The sequence below is a fragment of the Heterocephalus glaber genome, unplaced genomic scaffold, assembly GCF_053883595.1.
Source record: "Heterocephalus glaber isolate CG9 unplaced genomic scaffold, H.glaber_assembly_v1.0 deba00000942, whole genome shotgun sequence".
In the NCBI taxonomy this organism is placed as follows: domain Eukaryota; kingdom Metazoa; phylum Chordata; class Mammalia; order Rodentia; family Bathyergidae; genus Heterocephalus; species Heterocephalus glaber.
In genome coordinates, this window is record NW_028258174.1 from 4584404 (window position 1) to 4603980 (window position 19577).

General features: G+C 36.0%; 2 protein-coding genes across 4 annotated transcripts in view; one reads left to right on the plus strand and one right to left on the minus strand.

The window, feature by feature from the left end:
* The window catches only part of Cdc40 (cell division cycle 40), a 51735-nt gene extending 37069 nt beyond the window's left edge, over nt 1–14666 (plus strand). The window contains exons 10-15 of the mRNA XM_004873979.3: nt 1170–1271; nt 2644–2759; nt 2989–3122; nt 9953–10029; nt 11423–11567; nt 12533–14666. Of these exons, the coding sequence (XP_004874036.1) occupies nt 1170–1271; nt 2644–2759; nt 2989–3122; nt 9953–10029; nt 11423–11567; nt 12533–12710 (752 nt within the window). The 3' untranslated portion in view covers nt 12711–14666. The remainder of the gene's footprint in view (nt 1–1169; nt 1272–2643; nt 2760–2988; nt 3123–9952; nt 10030–11422; nt 11568–12532) is intronic.
* The window catches only part of Mettl24 (methyltransferase like 24), a 131981-nt gene that overhangs the window by 6464 nt on the left and 105940 nt on the right, over nt 1–19577 (minus strand). Inside the window, exon 6 of one of the 3 annotated variants that reach the window (XM_087208683.1) lies at nt 15289–15362. The exons of 1 other annotated variant lie outside the window; for it this stretch is intronic. In XM_087208683.1, the coding sequence (XP_087064809.1) occupies nt 15333–15362 (30 nt within the window). In that variant the 3' untranslated portion in view covers nt 15289–15332. Of the gene's footprint in view, nt 1–1168; nt 15363–19577 lie in introns of those variants that run through there. One more of the 3 variants, XM_087208682.1, reaches the window with a different exon arrangement.

Sequence of the window (19577 nt, forward strand, 5' to 3'; positions counted from 1 at the left end):
AGGGAAGACAGCTGTGTGACAAATGAGAAAGGTTTATTATGTTTGTCATTTTATGTGAAGGCTAGTTCCAAATTTAACTGTACCGCAATGAAACTCGTTGAGTAAGTCATAGTGGCTCTGTTTTTAGATTAAAGTGGGTGTCTGTTCAGCTGTGTGTTAAGATTTTAGGGCCTCTGCCTGAATAAATACTATCCCAAGATGTCACACAGTCTAAAGGAAGACATATGGAAAGGCTATGTCCAGGGAACAAAATGTCTTTGTCAGATAGAGTGGGTTTGGTCCCCATCTGCCTCCAGGATGCCAGACTACTTTTCAGTGGAAAGCTGAAATTCTCCTCCTTAGAGGACAATGGCAGCTCTTCGGGCCCCTTACTGTGGGAAGGATTGCCTTGTTGCCACGACACATGCAGGCTTACCAGAATTCAGTGGCGGTTCATGCTGCACTTCATCAGCAGTTTATGCTACCCTCATTTTGGATGTGTTTTGGTCATGGTGGGGGGGGTGGTAAGAGGGAAACTTTCTGCTTTTGTTTGCACATTCGAAAGAGTTGATTGGTCTGGCAAGATGATTTCCAAATGAAAGCATCATTAGTATCTTAAAATTAATCTATTGTCAAAATGTCATCTTAAAATAAAAGCTAATATTATTTTCAAAAGACATAACTCTCTGAGCTTCTGAATCAGTTTCTATGAAGGTTGATAATGTGATCACAGAAATAATTATTGAACAAGGGCTACAGTTTCCAGAACTTAAGTTTTAGGTCACTCTGTTTTCACTTCCAACCTAGTGAACAATCTAAGTGAATTTCATCATTTCTTTCATTAACAATAATTCATCTATTATGTTTCTGTAAATTCTTGGCTGTTTAGTCATCACTTGTCTTACTGCAGAGACTGACATGACAAATTTTATTTTAAATTAGACCTTTTCTCATGATTCTTATTGAAACATGCATCAATTACCTGAGGAGCTTCTTGAAGGGAGAAAAACACTCAAACGTCACAACCCACACATAACAGACTGTAAAACAGTAAATTAAAAGATGGGGTTCCAGTGATCTTGATTTAGCCCACCTTCCTGGAGCTCGCGTTTTAATGCTGTTTCTCTTTATGATATTTATGAAGATGTAATACTTGATCTCACTACCATTTCTGTTGACTCTGCCTTTAGGTCACGGTAAAGCTGTTAGGGACATCTGTTTCAATACTGCAGGAACCCAGTTCCTCAGCGCAGCCTATGACAGGTATCTGAAACTCTGGGACACTGAGACAGGTAAGAATGTACTAGTAAGTAGTACATCTTTGTCTTCTAAGTTAGTATTTATATTTGAACAGTATGTGTGGTCCTCTGTGGCAAAATGGTACCTCCTCTAACTTCCTATTCTTAACCCATTGGCTATCAGCTAAGATCACAAAGTGTGTTTATAGAAACTCAGCTATATCAGCACTTTCACTGTGAAACTTTGTTCCTACAACATAAGAGTTGATAAAGCAAATATATTGCACCTAATAGAGGCACGATGTCTGATGAGTAGAATTAAACTGTTCAAACTGATTAAAATGTAGGTCTAAACTCCCATGGGCTACTTAGTTTTACATATTTGGAACTATATTGCTTCCATCAGTATTTTATGGCTAATATAGTTTCATATTATTAGAAAAATCATCTCTTAATCTTACTGAATTTTAAGGGTAATGAAAATATAGGTAACTAATGTTTACCTGGCTGGCATTATGCTAAGTATTTATATGCAGTATATCATTCAATCTTAATATATTCTTATAAATTATGTACCATCATTACATTATAGATCAAGAAACCGAGACATAAAGGCAACTTTTGCAGGGTCACACAGGCAGAGTTGAGTTCAAACCTAGGTCTCTGATGTCAAAGCCTATGTTTTTACCTCTTTAGACAATGCTCAATTCTAGCTACACACTGTTATCATTGGAAGATCTTCAGAATCACTGAGTCCCACCATCAGAGGTGTGGTTGGTCCAAGGTATGGGCAATGTAATTCTATAAACAGCCAAAGCTGAGAGCCCCCCTCCACTAAAAGGCTTTTTTAAAAATCAAAATATACACATAAGTATATAAAATCTACAAATACTCAGTAATTTTTTAATAAACATATGTCTGAACTTGTTTGAAATGCCACAAGATTAAGATCTAGAACATTTCAGTCACTCAGTATGGGTTTCTTAGGCCCTTTTCATTTGTTCCCAGTGATCATAGCTACTCTGTCGTGATGGGTTGGTTCATTTTGCCTGTTTTGAATTTCTTACAGATGAAATCATACCATATTTTCTCTTTTGTTTCTTGCTCCTTTCACTCAATATAATATCTGAAGGTCACTTATGAAGTTTGTACCAGTAATTTATTCTTTTTTACTGTTTCAAATATTCTTCTGTATGAATGAAATTATAATTACCTATTCAACATTTGGTGGTACAGATTAACTTTTGAAAAATTATTTTTAATCACAAAAAGTCTATGAAAAGGAGCAATGTATTTTACAGTAAAGAGTGAGCAAGATGCTCTTCCTCAAATTTTATTAAGCAAATGACCACTAGATCTCAAGGCCACGATCATGGCTAAGTGGTCAAATTTATTTTTGTTACTTAATTTCAATCTTTGGTTTTAGGACAATGTATATCAAGATTCACAAACCGAAAAGTACCCTATTGTGTCAAATTCAATCCTGATGAAGATAAACAAAATCTTTTTGTGGCTGGGATGTCTGATAAAAAGATTGTGCAAGTAAGTCTTTTTGCATTATTTTTATTAAGATTTATGACTTTTATGTTATAATGGGGAGCACAGAATGTTAGCTTATTTAATGTTTGCTACCTTTAAGGATTACTGACGTTCCGTTCTTAGTAGAAAACAGTCAATTCATAAAAATATTTGAGATCTTTACCCTCTACTTTCCAGAAGTACATCTCCATTGGCTTTCACTTTTGTCTTTGTCTTCTTGTTTGCTCTATAGTGGGACATTCGAAGTGGAGAAATTGTGCAGGAATATGATCGACATTTGGGAGCTGTCAACACCATTGTTTTTGTTGATGAGAACAGAAGATTTGTGAGTACATCTGATGATAAGAGCTTAAGAGTTTGGGAATGGTAAGTTTCCTTCAGTAGAAAATGTGCTTTATATAAAGCAAGCAATTAAAAATTTGTAGCCAAAGACAAAGGCTAATGATATGCAGCCATTTGAATATTTTTGGAACTTTGACCCTCGCTATCCAATTAAATTATTTTAATTATTTAAGTAACCATAATTTGGATATAAAAATTGAAGCAGACTACCCTTCATGGTCTTTAGATACTACCGGGAATCGAACTCAGGACCTTGTGCTTGCAAGGCAGGCACACTGCCACTGAGCTAAATCCCCGGCCCTAGATAATCTTTTCATAGGATGTTTATTTTGAGTTGCTTTTCTTACCGTGATGATAGATACTGTATTGTGGTATCTCACATTCTTTATATCTTATCTTTGTAAAATGACTAGCAAGAATTAGAGACCACAAATGTGTATAGACTTTATAAGTTAAGTAAGGACTGAGTGTAAGGTCTTGGCCTCAGAACAAACCCAAAGAAAATACTGTTGTATCCCTTTTTTTAATGTCTGCTTTATGATTATTCATTACTTAAAGTTGCCCCATATCAACATACTTGTACAAATGTTTTGCTTATAGAATGCAATCAGAATATATTGGTTAGTTGCTTTTTCAGAGGAAAAAAATCATTTTCATAAAGTCAAAAAATACTAACGCTAGTTTCATTAAGTGTCATAGATCATGTTCTATAATTTAGTTGAAAAGAAAGACATAATGATCTTTTTGTTAAAGTGAATATGTGGTTGGAACCCAGCTTGTGTTTATACTTAGTTATGAAGCACAGCTCAACTATGATTATAGCCTTGCAAAGACTAGAATGTACTTCATACCAACCCCAGAAGTTGTTATGCTTTAAGAAAAAATGGGAAGCCTGGAGCCACAGCCAGTGGTTTCCTCTTCAAACCAAATCCCTTTGGGGAGCTAAGCAGGGCATAACCTTGTGAGGACAATGTAGATAATCAAAGATTTAATGTAATTTAACTGTACTTACTCCTACACTTACACTACCACTAAACCCTCAGATTACTCCCAACTGTTAAGAGTTGAAAGGATTTTATATGGAGTCTTAATACATGAGATTTGGTCCAAAATACAGTGAATGTTTAAATTTTTTAAAATGCATTGTAGCAAAAGATATATTGCCATTATTCCTTCTCAAAATATTCCCCCTCTCATTAAACACACTTATCTTGTCATTCTTGCCACTTTCTGAAGCAGCTCTGGAAGTCCTCTTTTGTGAATGTTTTTATTGTGCTGTCTGTCATATCTGCATTAGTGTCCTGAATTGATTCAAAATGTGTACCTTTCTTGGCCCTTTTGACTTTGGGAAAGAACCAAAAGTCACACAGATCTAGTCAAGAAAATGGATAAGGACACAGCATAATGTTTATTTGACAGAAATTGGCATAAACATTTTGAGGCAATTCAGGACATCAGGGTAGCCATGACAGTGCAGCTAAAGACACTCATGGAAGAGGACTTCCAGAACTGCTTCAGAAAGTGGCAAGAATGATGGGATAGTGTATTTAAAGTGAGGGGGATCATTGAGGGGAGATCAGTGACAATGTGTCTTTTACCGTAATAAATTTTTTAACTTAAATATTTACCACTTATTTTTATTATACTTTGTATAGTATCATCCTTAAGGTTCATGGTTTGAGAACTACCTTATACTTAAAATCTTTCTTGCTTTGAAATGATTTCTTATGGATAATATGATATAAAAATTTTTATATAATCCACCTTAGATTATTTGCACAGTACTTTCTTAAACATGTATACATGTTTTGTTTTACATATGTTGACAGTTTGATTATACTCAAACATATAGTTGTTTCTACCTTCTAAAGATATTTCATCTACAGTTTTAAATGTAGAATCATGTAAAATAAATTGGTAAGTATTTAAATTATGTACCAGTTACAGAGCTTAAGAATGCCTGTATTTTCTAAAGTAGAACATTGGTCAGCAAAATGCTTTAAAGGGTTAATGTTAGCTTTTTTTCTCTCTCTCAGATATTTGTACTCCTAAAAGGTCATAATACCGTTTTCTTACAAATCATGACACCCTTTAGATTTCTGTTTAACCCTTAATGTCAGAAGTCATCACTGTTTCTTATATGCAGCATATTCTTAGATCTTGCTTCTTGACCCATTCTGCCAGTCTGTTTCTTTTGATTGATGAATTGAGACCATTAACATTGATGGTTATAACTGATACATATTGACTTATCATTGTCATAACTTTTTCTTTCTGTTGGATTCTCCCACTTTGCGTTTAATTTCTTGTCATGCCTGATGGATTCATTCTGCTGGGCTTCCTGGGGTTGTGATCTTTGTCTTTTCCTAGGATATTGTCTAAAATTTTTTGAAGTGCTAGTTTGGTATTCATGAAGTTCCTAAGGTGTTCTTTGTCATGAAAGTATCTTATTTCTCCATCAATTTTGAAAGGTAGTTTTGCAGGTACATTAGTCTGGGTTGGAGGCTGTTTTCTCTTAATGCTTGAAATACGTCACTCTAAGCTCTTCTTGCCTTGAGGGTTTGCATTGAGAAGTCTGCTCTGATTTTGATGGGCTTTCCTTTGTATGTGATTTGTTTCTTTTCTCTAACTGCTTATAGAATTTTGTTCTTCTGTTGGGTTTCTGGAATCTTAACTATTATATGCCTACATGTAGATTTTTTTTTTTATCACAGCTAGTCCAAGTCCTATATGCCTCCCTTATCTGTATGTCAAGTTCTTTTCCCATTTGGGAAGTTTTCTGCCATCAATTCTGTGAACAGTTTTTTTATGTCATCTGCACTCTCTCCTGTTTCTTCATTGACTCCAATCAGTCTTATGTTATTCTTCTTTGCACTGTCTAGCAGCTGCTAGATTGATTTCTCATGGTCCCTTACTATTTTAAAGCAGTTTTTCTTTTCCTGGTCACTAATTGCAATCTTACCTTGTATATTTGAAATTCTGTCCTCACATTTGGCTCATTCTGCTGCATAAACTTTCAATGGACTTTTTAATCTCCTGGAAATGTTTGCATCCGTTTGATGGATTCCATTTGTTTCCTATGTTGGGATTCCATCATGTTCCTCAGATCCTCTATTTTTTTTATCTGTGTCCGCTCTAGATTAATCATGTCTTGCACTATGGGCACAATCTCTGCTGTTAACTGAGAAATTATTTCTGATTTCATTTTTTCCAGATTCTCTTTTGTCGCCAGTTCAGGGAGTCCAGGTGGTTGAGTATCAGATTCTTCCATCTCGTTTCCCTTTGGGGTTGCCTTAGGTGATCTGGAAGTCTGGTTTTGAGGCTTATGTGTCGACTCATTTCAACAGAGGCAGCCTGCTGTACCTTTGTTGAGGCAACTTTTTGCTCACCTAGTGGTCTTCACTTCTCAGCAAGTCACAGAGCTGCTTCTTCTCTGCTGCTCACCAGTACACTAATTCCTGGGTTCAGAATGGTGGCCTTCTGGATGTCTGAGCTGACCTGTTGTCTGGGTGGGCTTCTGGCTGGGGCCTGTGCACACTTGGAGTGGTATCTAGGTGTGCCACTGGCTAGGGGCCCTATGTAGCTATTGTCTGGGAGGGCCTTTGGCTGGGGGCTGTGCACCCCAGTTCCTGTTGTGTGAGCAAGCTTCTGGCTAGGGTCTCATGCATTTACCAGTGGTATCAGGGTGAACCTCTGGCTGTTGCTTATGTACCTGTGCAGCTCTTTTCCAGGTATGCCCTTGGCTTGGGCTGGTGTGCCCAAGCCTCTGGGGTCAGGGCAGAGCCCTAGCTGAGATCTGCTTGCAGCCGCACCACTCTGGTCCATACCGCTGCTCCCCCAACTAAGGTGGTCTGGTATGCCTTTATTGCGGAGATTTTCACTTTTCCAGTGGGCTTCAGTTTTCATCAGAGCCTCAGAGAGGCCCTCTTTCTGTTGTTCACTTCTGCTCTATCTTCTGGAGCTCAGAACAGTATCCTTTATGACCCCTGCAACTCTGTGGTGTGGATCCAGGTAATGGCTTGGCATAGCCCTGCGGGGGTGGGGTTGGGGGGGTGAGGCTTACCTTCTTGGCACTGGGGGCGAGAGGTTCTGCTCCTCAGTGCTCTGAGGCAGTGGTACGGCAACCCAAGAGGCTTACCTCCTCGGCACTGGAGGGGCTCTGCTCCTTGGCGCTGGGAGACGGTGGTATGGTGGCCAAGTTATCACTGTTGTAATCACTAATGGCATTACATTATGAAGTCCTTTATACATGCCAATCTATGCTGAGCATTTTTACATGAACTCTGACTTAATGTGCAAAACAATGTTACGAGTTGTTACTCCCATTTTTATATAAAGATACTAAATAGATTAATTTACATAAGGTTATTTAAGACCAGAATTCAAACTCGGGTCAAATGATTCCAAAACTTGAGTTCTTGATAATATTCCTGAGTAGGTAGGTGAGTGAAAGGACTGAACAGGTAATTTGTATCTGGTTTAATGAAAAAGCAATAAATGTAAGGATCAGTCTTACCACAAAGGAAAATAGGAAGCAAAACCAGCTCAGTATCCCCAGAAATTACTAGTGATCCTGGTAGCTCACATAGAGGGGAGGCCCCAACCAACTCAAAGTAAGAGCTGACCCCACTGCAGGAAAATTAGCAGTATAGGGGCCTTCAGATGCGTGGTGTTTGCCAAACTTACATGCCCTATACCTACTTTAACTGGCACAGTGATATAAGAAAACAAACTGAAGGAAACTTGGCTTTTTTAGACTGAGCAGTACAAACTAAGACAGTTGTGGCGATCTGAAGGAGAGTTCGAGGTTATAGTAGATATTCAGCAGCTGTGGCATTTCATTCGGCTAAATGCATGAACTGTAGATATGTTTTCTCCCAAAAATTTTTGTTTTAGTAAAAAATATTAAAATGAAATTTTACACAGGCTGATAAATATTACTGTTTTTTCATTTAAAAAAATTTTTTTTTCTTTTTTTGGAATGGGGATTGAACTCAGGTCCTTCCCGCTTGCGCAGCGGGCAGTGAAACCACTGAGCTAAATCCCCAGCTCATTTAAAAATTTCATAGACCTTTGTTAGTTTTCTTTTATGAATTCATTTCCAGATTGTTTCTAGCTTATTTTACTGAATTACAGTATCTAATTAGAAAATAGTTGTTTATTTTAAATTTAATTACTGTATACATAATTTTACTAGTAATAATGAAATCCATGGGGTAGTTCAGATTCAGTTCTTGTTCTAGAGCTTGTTGTACCAAGATTCCTTGAAGTAAGGGTTCATGTGAATTTTTCGTTCATGTTTAGTAACAACATCAATTAATATGAAACTGCACTGTGGTTAAGAAAATGCTCTTATGTTTCAGTCCATATTATAGTTATTAGCCCACTAACAATAAATATGAGGAGGAAAAAAGCCTGAAGCTTTTTTAGATTGAAGCTTTTTTTAGTAGATTTGAGTCATTGTGAATGTCAGTTCTTACTGTTGTTTTAGAACATAAAGGATTAGAGATCCGACAAATGTTATTTCCCTTGTTATATGTGAAATTATTTTCCTCTAACCAAGACTTTGATAGAAGTTTTCTGTAATCATTTGTTCCTTCTTCTGGATGGTTGGATAAATGGACAGAGAAAATTCTTACATGAAGCAAATAATTATAATTTCCAATTAAAGATATTATTGAAATTTGAATCACAGCTTGAAATTGAAATTCCGGCTTCATATTCCACAAATCCTCAGATTACATTTCCCACACATAACTGTAAAAAACATTTTTAGTCTGATGAGAAGCAGTAAGATCAAAATTCTTTTCAGAATTACTAAATTTTTATAATGTAGAATTTATGTACTTCAGATTTTTGATGGCTCTAAATTTAAGTGACTAGTTTTGCATTTTTGTTGTTTTTGTTAATCCTCTATATTACTCACATGAATTTTTTGTTTTTAATTCTTTTTCTCCTGTACTATACATGTTTAAATACTTTACATGTAAACCAAAAGTACTTTAGGTACCAAACACTTAATCTTTGTATCCTTGGTCATTATTTTGAGATGGATTAGACCAGTTAGTTCATAGATCCCTACAGCTCTGCCTGCTATCAAGGGCTTTTAGCTTTCTCAACTGCTCATAGAGTAATGTGTTAAGATTGGTCAGCATGTAAAATAACATTTCCCCCTAGTTGTGTTCAAATAACTTGCTTCTGCCCACCATGGTACAGTTTTTTAAGTTTTTATTAGTACATATGGACAAGTGAAATAAATAGGCACTTCTCAGAAATACAAGTGGCCAATAAATACATGAGAAAATGTTCACCATCTCTAGCCATTGGAGAAATACAAATTAAAACAACACTGAGATTCCATCTTACCTCAAAAAGGATGTCCATCATCAAGAAGTCAAGTAACAACAAAGACTGGCAAGGCTGCGGGGAAAAAGGAACCCTTCTACATTGTTGGTGGGAATGTAAACTAATTACCACCATGGAAATCAATATGGAGATTTCCTCATAAAACTAAAAGTAGAAATTCCATTTGCTGCTGTTGGCCTCCTAGGTGTCTTCCCAAAAGAGTTGAAGACATCATATTATAGTGTTACATGTGTACCTAAAAGCAGCACAGTTCATAATAGCTAAATCTTGGAAGTGGCCTGTATGTCCATCAACATATGAATGGATAAAGAAAATGTGGTATTTACACACAGTGGAGTAATCTGCCATAAAGAAAGATGAACTTGAGTCATTTAGTAAATGTATAATTTCAAGAATTTGCTTTTATTTGGATACTGTTCTTTCAGAGATAATTCTTCTAAAAGTCCTTTCTAAAATTACTTGTTCTGATCTGCTGTTTTAAATTTTAGGGATATCCCTGTGGATTTCAAGTATATAGCTGAACCCAGTATGCACTCAATGCCTGCAGTGACTTTGTCTCCAAATGGTAAGTTGGTACATAGAATGTGTTCTTAATGAGCTTCCAAGACTTGCTGTAATTATTGTATTCATTCCCTTTTGGGAAGGTTGCCACACTGCCACACTGTAGAAGGAAATCTTTTCATTATTAGAGATAATGACTGGTTTTCATGTGAGGCACCTCATCTACTCTTGTTTTGAAAAAAATAATGATTTACAGCTAACATTGCCTGAGCATCTAAGAATTTCATCCTGACAATCAAATGTTTGTTTTTGTTTTAATAATTCTGCTTCCAACAAATAAGATTCAATAAATCATTTAAGAAGCTCTTTCCTTTCAAGGGGGTAATTTTGGTCTGATTTTGCATAATGAGAACACCTTAGCAATTCACTGTAAAAGATCTTCTCAAGCACAAATTCTTTTAATGCTGTTTGCTATTTAATAATCCATTGCCTTATAAGTACAAAATAACTTGTGCTGCAGACATACTGACAATATACTGATGTAATTAGAGCTCTTCACAGGGCATTAATGGAGAAGCTCTGTGGTTTGGGGAACATCATCTTTGTAGCTACCATTAACTCACATAGCTGCCATACATGTAAAACCAGGATGAGGTAGCAAGGAAGAGCTGGATCCTCTACCCCAGCATCTGCCCAGGCAGACTGGTGACAGTTGTCAAATGCCCATCATTCTTAAGAGCATCAGAACTAGATCCTACTTTGATAAGTGCTCTACTACATACTTTGTCACTGTGTAATCTACATTTCATGTAATATGTTTTTAAACATCTTTTACAAATACTGTCCCTATCTTGGACAAAGCCATTAACCTGATCAGACAATGTTAGGGCCATTTCATTATTTAGTAATGTTAACAAGTGTGTGGAATACAAGTAAATACTGCAGTCTAGAGGCTTTGGTGTATTCTGGATGGATAAAAACAATGCACCCTTTCAAAAACAGTTACTATAATTGCACTAATCATATCTATTTTTAGTTCAGTTTTATTAATCCTACGTTTTCTCACCAGAGTTAAGAGTTAATCTTTATTTCAGTCACCACAGACAGGTCTCTTTCTTCCCATAGTTCTGTTGCCTATACTTATTACAAATTAATAACCTCCTAAACTTTTAATTTAGTTCTGTTAATACTAAACTTGGAATTTCTGTATTTTTTTTAAAGAAAGCTTTTCTATGAAGAGTACTCAATAATAAGATGGTAGGAATAGAATACATTACTTAATATAAAATAACTTTTGGCAGTTACATTGTAATGCTTTACAGATGGCATATTAAATTTATTTTCTAGTATTAGAAGGTAGTTGGAAGCAAAAAGAATAATAACAGTGAACATATTTATAGTAAACCATTTTTAAATTTTTGTCTTTCTTTCAAATGTCTCATTTATTGAATTTAAAGGGAAATGGCTAGCATGCCAATCAATGGATAACCAAATCTTAATTTTTGGAGCACAGAACAGATTCAGACTGAATAAGAAAAAAATTTTTAAGGGCCATATGGTAGCAGGCTATGCTTGTCAAGTGGACTTTTCACCAGACATGAGGTAAGTGTAAATCTTCTGATCTATTTTCATATCCAAATATCCCAATAGGATACAAATTATTGTTGTACAAATAACACTTCACAAATCACTTTCACATATATAATTGTATGAAAACTGCTAAATATGTCAATATGCCAGTAAAAGCAAGAACAAGTTATGAAAATTACATTTTGCCTTTCCTTAGATTTTTACTTCAGCATATCTCCTATTATTTAGGCTTGTGCCCTTTAATCACCTAATAAATCCTTGTCCATGTCACCAATGGTTAGTTTCTCTTTTCTAAGTAAAGCTAGGAGTAATATGATCACTATATTGGTATGATTGAATGAGTACTAGAAGAATTCATTTCATATCACAGCATTGATGGTAACAACTTTACTACAGCTTATTTTTGTTGAAATTGAAATCTATCTTTTGAATATTTCTAAGTCACACTATATTTGTGAAGCCTATAGTCTTGCTAAAAGTGGAATTCTGATTCATTCTCCAATTCTTAGTTAAAATATATAGGTAGAAGAAATCCCTATGGCTTTGTATGTTTAGCCTGGCAACTGGGCCTTACACTTCTACCTCTGATTCAGACATAGATATATTCAAAGGATATTGAAGCCAAAAAATAATTATGAAGGTGGCACAGGTCACTGCAATAGAATGTATCTATTGGCTGTATTGAAATTGATTTCGTGTACACTATTTGACTGTTGAGAGACTGATTGTGAGACATTCATTGTGGCCTCTGGGATTCCAATCTTCCCAATTAAAAATAATTTTCTGAAATACGTAGTTCGTTGGAAAGGTATTTTGTAGAAGTTCATATTATAGACTTCATATTCTACATTATTTTGAGTATTATATATTCCCGTTCTTTTTTTTATGTTAAAATGAAGAGAAAACCTATCACTGTTCTTCATCCACTTTATTATTTTACAGTATTTTGAATAATTTGACTTTCTTTCTGTTGGCAGCTATGTGATTTCAGGAGATGGAAATGGAAAATTAAACATTTGGGACTGGAAGACCACAAAACTCTACAGTCGGTTTAAAGCTCATGATAAAGTGTGTATAGGTGCAGTGTGGCATCCTCATGAAACATCTAAGGTCATCACATGTGGCTGGGATGGTCTCATTAAATTGTGGGATTAATGAGATTAGTCCTTAAACTATCTAGGATCATTTTTGATCCAGTATCATATTTAACTATTTAATTATTAAATGTGTTGGATGACAACTTGATTTATAGGTAATGTTTTTCTTACATGGTCTTATGAAGTTGACCCATTGTTTAAAAAAAAAGTTTGTAAACTTGCCTTATATAATGTCGCTGGCAACTTCATTTTGCTCTTTATGGATGTTATTTATACAACAAATAACCATTTACTTTCTATTTGATAAGTAGTTATAGTTGGCAAGCAGTTTGGATTTAATCCCCATGACATTACTGAAAGGTTCTTTTTGGCCTCAAGAAAGAATCCCTACTAGATTCTGGGATCCTCCAGAAAATAATGTAATTAATGACTCAGGAAGGTCCATATACTTACCTATCTGTTCAATCAGGAGGGCAGTAAAGAACAAAGATGATGTAATCAAATATATATTTGAAAGAAGGATAAAACCACCCACAGTTACTGTATTACATTTAGTGGTTCGAGATCTAAACTTTTGGCTTCTTGAGTTCCAGTATTTTTTATGTCATTTCTTGTATATTTTTATTTGCAAATCAGTAACCTTTTACTGTAACATTCCTCTATTAATGTAAAATAAAAATCAGTTTAGCGTTCTTTGACCTTCTTCCTGATCAGTATAGACAGGATTTACATATTTAAGCAAAGAATTACATTACTTTTGAAGATGGAACTCGAGAATGAGCCAAGGCTTTGAATTTTGTTTATATTCACTGTCAATAAAGACCTGGCTACACTTGAAGAATTCAGAGTCTCCCAGGTCATTGCTTCACCAATCTTACTTCTGAAATCCTTCTCATAGAAGACAGGGTATGAAGACATAGTCCAAAATGCCAACTTACAGTTTCTTTGAACTCTTGTTTTATCTTTAAAATGACTCTAATTTTTATTGTAAATACATGCAGAACTTTTATGATTAGAAAAAAAAATTTTTTCCAAATTTGAAAAAATTTACACTATATATAAGAAGATGGCTAGGGTTCCCCAGTTTGAAAAGTGGTGACCTTGATTAAAAAAAAGTTTAAATGCTTCACATTATGTAATCAAGATAGCCTCTTGATTATAGTAGAACACTTTAGTTTGACAAGCCACTTATCCTGTTTTATTATGTCTTATTAGGTGTTTGAATGTGGTTTGAAATATTTCAAAACTATGTTTACAAAAGATCTGTTGAGTGCTGCTCAGAATGCTGACTTGGGAAGTAAAAGTATGTTGAGTGTTGATAACCTAAGAGCATTAAGCTCCACATCCTGTACTTCCATCAGAGCAGTGCAGTCTCCTTGTCTTCAAAGAACTTCCATTTTTTAAAATTATAATTTAAAGGCCTGGTCAGCCAGGGACAGTGAGTGGTACATGCTTTGTTATCCCAGCACTCTGGGAAGCTGAGACAGGAGGACCACAAGTTTGAGCCAGCCTGGGCAACTTAGCAAATTTTTTAAAAGGGTTGGGGACATAGCTCATTGCAAAAGCCCTGGGTTCAATCCCCTGTACCACAAAAAGGGGAGCGGGGGAGCTGATAAATATTACCAAGCCCTATAGCCACATATAAATAAATTTCAAGGAAAACGAAAACAGGAAATAAAAATAGAGATTTGATACACATGCACCCAAAGAAATAGAAACACGCTGCCTAGCTATAGCCAGGAAGAGTGTCAGCTGAGAGGGTAGAATTAAGGCCTTTCTTTAGTCCCAACCACTGGTTTTAACAAATGTGAATTATTAAAATGAGACGGGACAAAAAGAATCATACATCTAAACTGTTGTTCAGCACCAGTATTGTTTATGTTATAAATCATAATTTCTAAATCTGGATTTATTTTATTGTGTTTTTGACTGTTTCTAAACTAAGTAGCTGTATATAAGAGTTTTCTCTTTTTTGAAAATGTCCTATTTTTGAATAAAGGATTTTTTTGTAAAGTGTTGAAATGTTTATCATTAATTTCAATTCTTAAATATATTGAGACACCATACTAAACTTTGTAGGGTTAAATGGGTCAAATGGAAACAAATGTTTTAGAGGTGGGTGTGGTGTATTTCATATATTAATGAGATTATTCTAATTAAATGATAAATACAAGGCAGTGTATTCAGGGCATTTAGTAGCATACTCATGGTTATACCCCATTCAGAATACACAAATGAGTACAGCTTTTTTCCCGCATAAAAAGTCTCAAGATCTTATTGTTATTGGATTTAAGTAGTTACCATCTGGCTCCTCTTCCTGACTGCAACCTTCTTTGTCACACCCAAGACATATTTCCTTCCTCAAAGTTAGTATAAAAGTGATGCCTTAGTGAAAGATTCACTTGAATGAATATTTAAGTATTGACGCATAAGCTGGAAATATTTTGTGCCAAGGAGATAATTTTACAAGGACAGGGAATAACATCAGTCTTACTTCTAAGTAGAAATATATAGAGTGGATCTTGACACATTGCGGACACATTGAAGACAATGTTAATAAACTGCCTATAAGTAAACATGAGCAGTGAAATATCACTTAGATGACAGCTGTGATGATCACAACACCAGCAACTTACAGAGGCTTCTAGAAGGTCAGCATGGACTGAACCCCACTTTGGTATCACCTCAGGATTGTGCTGCTTACCACAATCTGGAATTCAGAAGAACACACTGGATAATTGGGGTAGCATGATGAATTCAGGCATGGGGAAAGGAGTGTGAAGTGGCATACAGGCCACAATATCCATTAGCAATCTTAAGTGTGGGTCTCAATGTAAGACTTGGGGGAATACTGATACCATATCTCATCACAGATTCATATTTTCCACATTTGACATTTCTGAATAGGACTGGTTTAAATCAGTGATGTGTCACAGTTTAATTGTCACCATTCTTTTTTAATGGATTATAAAAGAATTGAAATACAGAATAAACCAAGTTTAAGTACCAAGAGATATGAGAAGAGATCAATGGAAAAATGGCTATTATAGGACTTACCTCAAAATTCATGTTATGAAATATTTATTTGATCAATGAGTATACATAATGAACTAACAAAAGATTGTAATTAAAATATAGATATGTATATATGTAGGTATACACATAGAAATGTCTGACATATATATTGCTGTTTCTGTTAGGTACTTTAAAAGAAACCTAGCTATTTGGATAATGCTGATTTCATCCTTTAGTAAAACAGAACCTGTACCTGAAAGACATTCTCATGATTCTTTCCATCAAACTGGGCCCCCATCACTTTCTCTGTGCCCACATGGAAATATCCTTGACTCGCACTTCAATCTTGGGAATATGCAATATCTTTTATCTTGATTTTTACTTTTTTGATCAGTTTTTGGTTTTGGTTTTTTGGTATTGGGAATTGAACTCAGGACCTTGCACTTGCAAGGCAGGGAGCAGAATCACTGAGCTAAATCCCCGCCCCTCAATTAGTCTTTATTGTCTATTTTGTCCAAGAAACACAATGTGATTTGAATCATTTGCATTAAAATACCAGCCCCTTCCCTCTGTGGAAATAACCTCCTATCATCATACAAATTGTGCCTAAATTTAATATAGGAGAGAATGATCCATCTAATTTCCAAAGGTATTTCTAATGCCAGAAAAAAGTTCAGTAGTAAATGGTGATGAAATAATTTTGTAGAAAAATTCTAATGTACAAAAGCTTTTAAAGCTTATCTTCAACAAATACTTATTGAGTACCTTTACATACCAGGTTCCATGGTAGGCACTGGGGCTGCCTTAACACAGAGCTTACAGTCTTCTAAAAAAGACATTATACAAGCAGATATATTAAGATACAGGGAGAGTGAGAATAAGGAAAACAGACCATGAAGATGAACAGCTGAAGCTGAAGTGAGGGCAGTTTTCCCTGAGCAAATGATGTTTGATCTGACATCAATCGTTGAGTAATATTGTCATAATCAGCTTATTTTTATTGCTAATTACGATTTCTCATACACTTTATAGAACTCACTTGGACTTTTTTTTCTTATACATGTCCACCCAGGAATGGATGTTGATATGCCCCACCATGTGATGATAAGTGGGGCAGATGACAAAGCAATTAGAATAGAAGCTGCCCCAGTGCTGCATCAGGGGCCTGGAGGCCATCTGTAGTACTGGGTACTAACCTTTAATAGCCCTGTTAATCAGCTCTGCATTAACCTCTAATTGTTCTGGCAGGAAGGTCTAGGCATCCTACGGGAGGGGTTACAGTGGGAGAAGACCCACTGGGTCACTCAGGACCACACACACTTAGCAACACGATACCTCTACAGTAAGTCCCCAACTTACAAATAAGTTCCATTCCAGGAGAACATTTGTAAGTTGGATTTGTGTGTAAGTACAACAAAGTACAACAAAGTACACACCTCTGACACAAATATACAATGTATGTTGCTTTGCGCTTCCTAGCAATTTCCTCCACATCACCACTGCTTTTCCTCTTGCTTCCCCTCTTGCTTCCAAACATCCTGGCTCTGATGGAGTACTGGACTACTGTACACTATCACACTATACAATAAGCACACAGCAGCACAACTGTGACAATGTCCAGCAGCAAGTGAGTTACTTCCATGACTTGCTTGCATTTACGAAGGTTTGTAATGCGAGGTCTGTTTGTAGCTGTGAAAGTTTGCCACTCCAATGTTCATAAGTTAGGGACTTACTGTACAGGAAGATGGTTTCTGTGGGTTTGTTTTGTTTTGTATAAATATGTCCAAAGTATTTCCTGGGATATTCTTTTTTAAATTAACAAGTAAAACATAAATTCTTATCACAACAAGGTTATCTCAGTGTATATGTAAATCAAGCTAACATTCATTACTTCACATACTTAGCATTTTTAGGGGGTGAGAGCATTTAAAATCTACTTTCATCAAATTTCAAGTTCACAGTTCATTGTTATTAACTATAATCATCATGTTACACAACAGATCTCTTCTACTGGTATATATTATTTTGATATCAATCCTGTGTACATTGGGCTTCTCTACTGAAATAATCTAGGTTAGAAGCTGGACCCCCTCCCCAAAATAACCCCTTATTTCCATCTTATAATACAGAATTAAACCATTAAGAAAATGTTACAGAGTTGTATATGAGAATATGAAGCTGCCGGTTTTAGATAGCATTAGTTTTTACACTTTGAGGACTAGCATAAAATGTGATGACATTAACCCTGAGTGATTTAATTTTTAAGGACAGAGATATAAAATTATTCCAAAAAATATAGTCGTTAAATTTAGGCAGTTTAAAAAAGATTGAATCAGCCCCACCCACCAGTGACCAGCCGGCAGACAGTGAAGACCTTGGCAGGCCACTGGGAGCCCCACTCCATCCCATCAGCCAACCACCAGCTTGCCCAGGAGGGTACCTGCCAGAGCCTACCCACCCCCGTGCCTCTCGTCTCCTGGCTGTGCTGCTACCTGGTTCTACACTACAGAGGCACAGGGGGCCATAAAGGCCATTGTCCTGAGCTCCAGAAGATAGAGCAGAACTGAACAACAGAAAGAGGGCCTCTCTCAGGCTCCTCAATGAAAACTGAAGCCCACTGGAAAAGAGAAGAGACTCTCTGCAAAAAAGAAAAGCACACCAGACCATCGTACTTGGTGTTGTGACTGATACCAGCTATATCTGGAAGACACCTCTGAGAAGCAATTATTCCATAAGTGTTCTAAATACAAGCAACAAAGATACTTACAATAAGCAATTTCGAAGTATCAACCCAGGAATTAAACCAAGGACAGTACCAAAAACAAAAATGAGAAGATATTTAAGCAAGGCACAAACTCAGACTTCCACCCCACCAAAATCAAATTCTGGGGGAAACAAGGTGGAAAAGTCTGATAATCAACCACCTGGACACCTTGAACTGATAGCACAGGAAGTAATAAAACAGATGAATGAGGCTCTAGAAAAATTCAAAACAGAAATAATTACCCAGATAACTACAGAGATGGTGAGCAGAGTGAAAGACATGATTAGAGGCTCTAGAACAGAAACAGATAAAAAAATAGATGAGCTCAGAACCATGCTGGAAGCCATGAATGCCCAGCATAAGAAAGAAATAGAAACCATGATCGCCCAACATAAGAAAGAAATGAAATCCATGAAACATTCATAGACATATCCAGGAGATTAAAAACTCCATTGAAAGTATTCACAGCAGATTAAGGGAATGTGAAGACAGAATATCAGATATAGAAGACAGGATTGCAGTTAATGACCATGAAAACAGAGACTTCTTAAAAATAGTAAGGGACCATGAGAAATCAATCCAGCAGCTGCTAGATGATGCAAAGAAGAATAACATAAAACTGATAGAGTCCACAAAAAAGAAGGAGAAAGTAAGATTGACATTAAAAAACTGTTCACAGAAGTAATAGTAGAAAACTTCCCAGACAGAAGTAGAGAATTGGACATACAGATTAGTGAGACATACAGAACTCCAACTAGCCATGATCAAAAAAAAACTACTCCTAGACATATAATAGTCAAGATCCCAGAAACCCAACAGAACAAAATCCTACAAGCAGTTAGAGAAAAGAAACAAATCACCTACAAAGGAAAGCCCATGAGAATAACAGCAGACTTCTCAACACAAATGCTCAAGTCAAGGGGATCCTGGAGTGAAGTATTTCAAGCCCTAAAAGAAAATAACTTCCAACCAAAACTGTTGTATCCTGCAAAATTATCTTTCAAAATCAATGGGAAAATTAGATACTTCCATGACAAAGAACACCTGAGAAATTTCATGAACACCAAACCAGCACTCCAAACAATTCTAAACAATATGCTAGAAAAAGACAATGAAAGTCATAACTCCATGAGGCCCAACAGAATG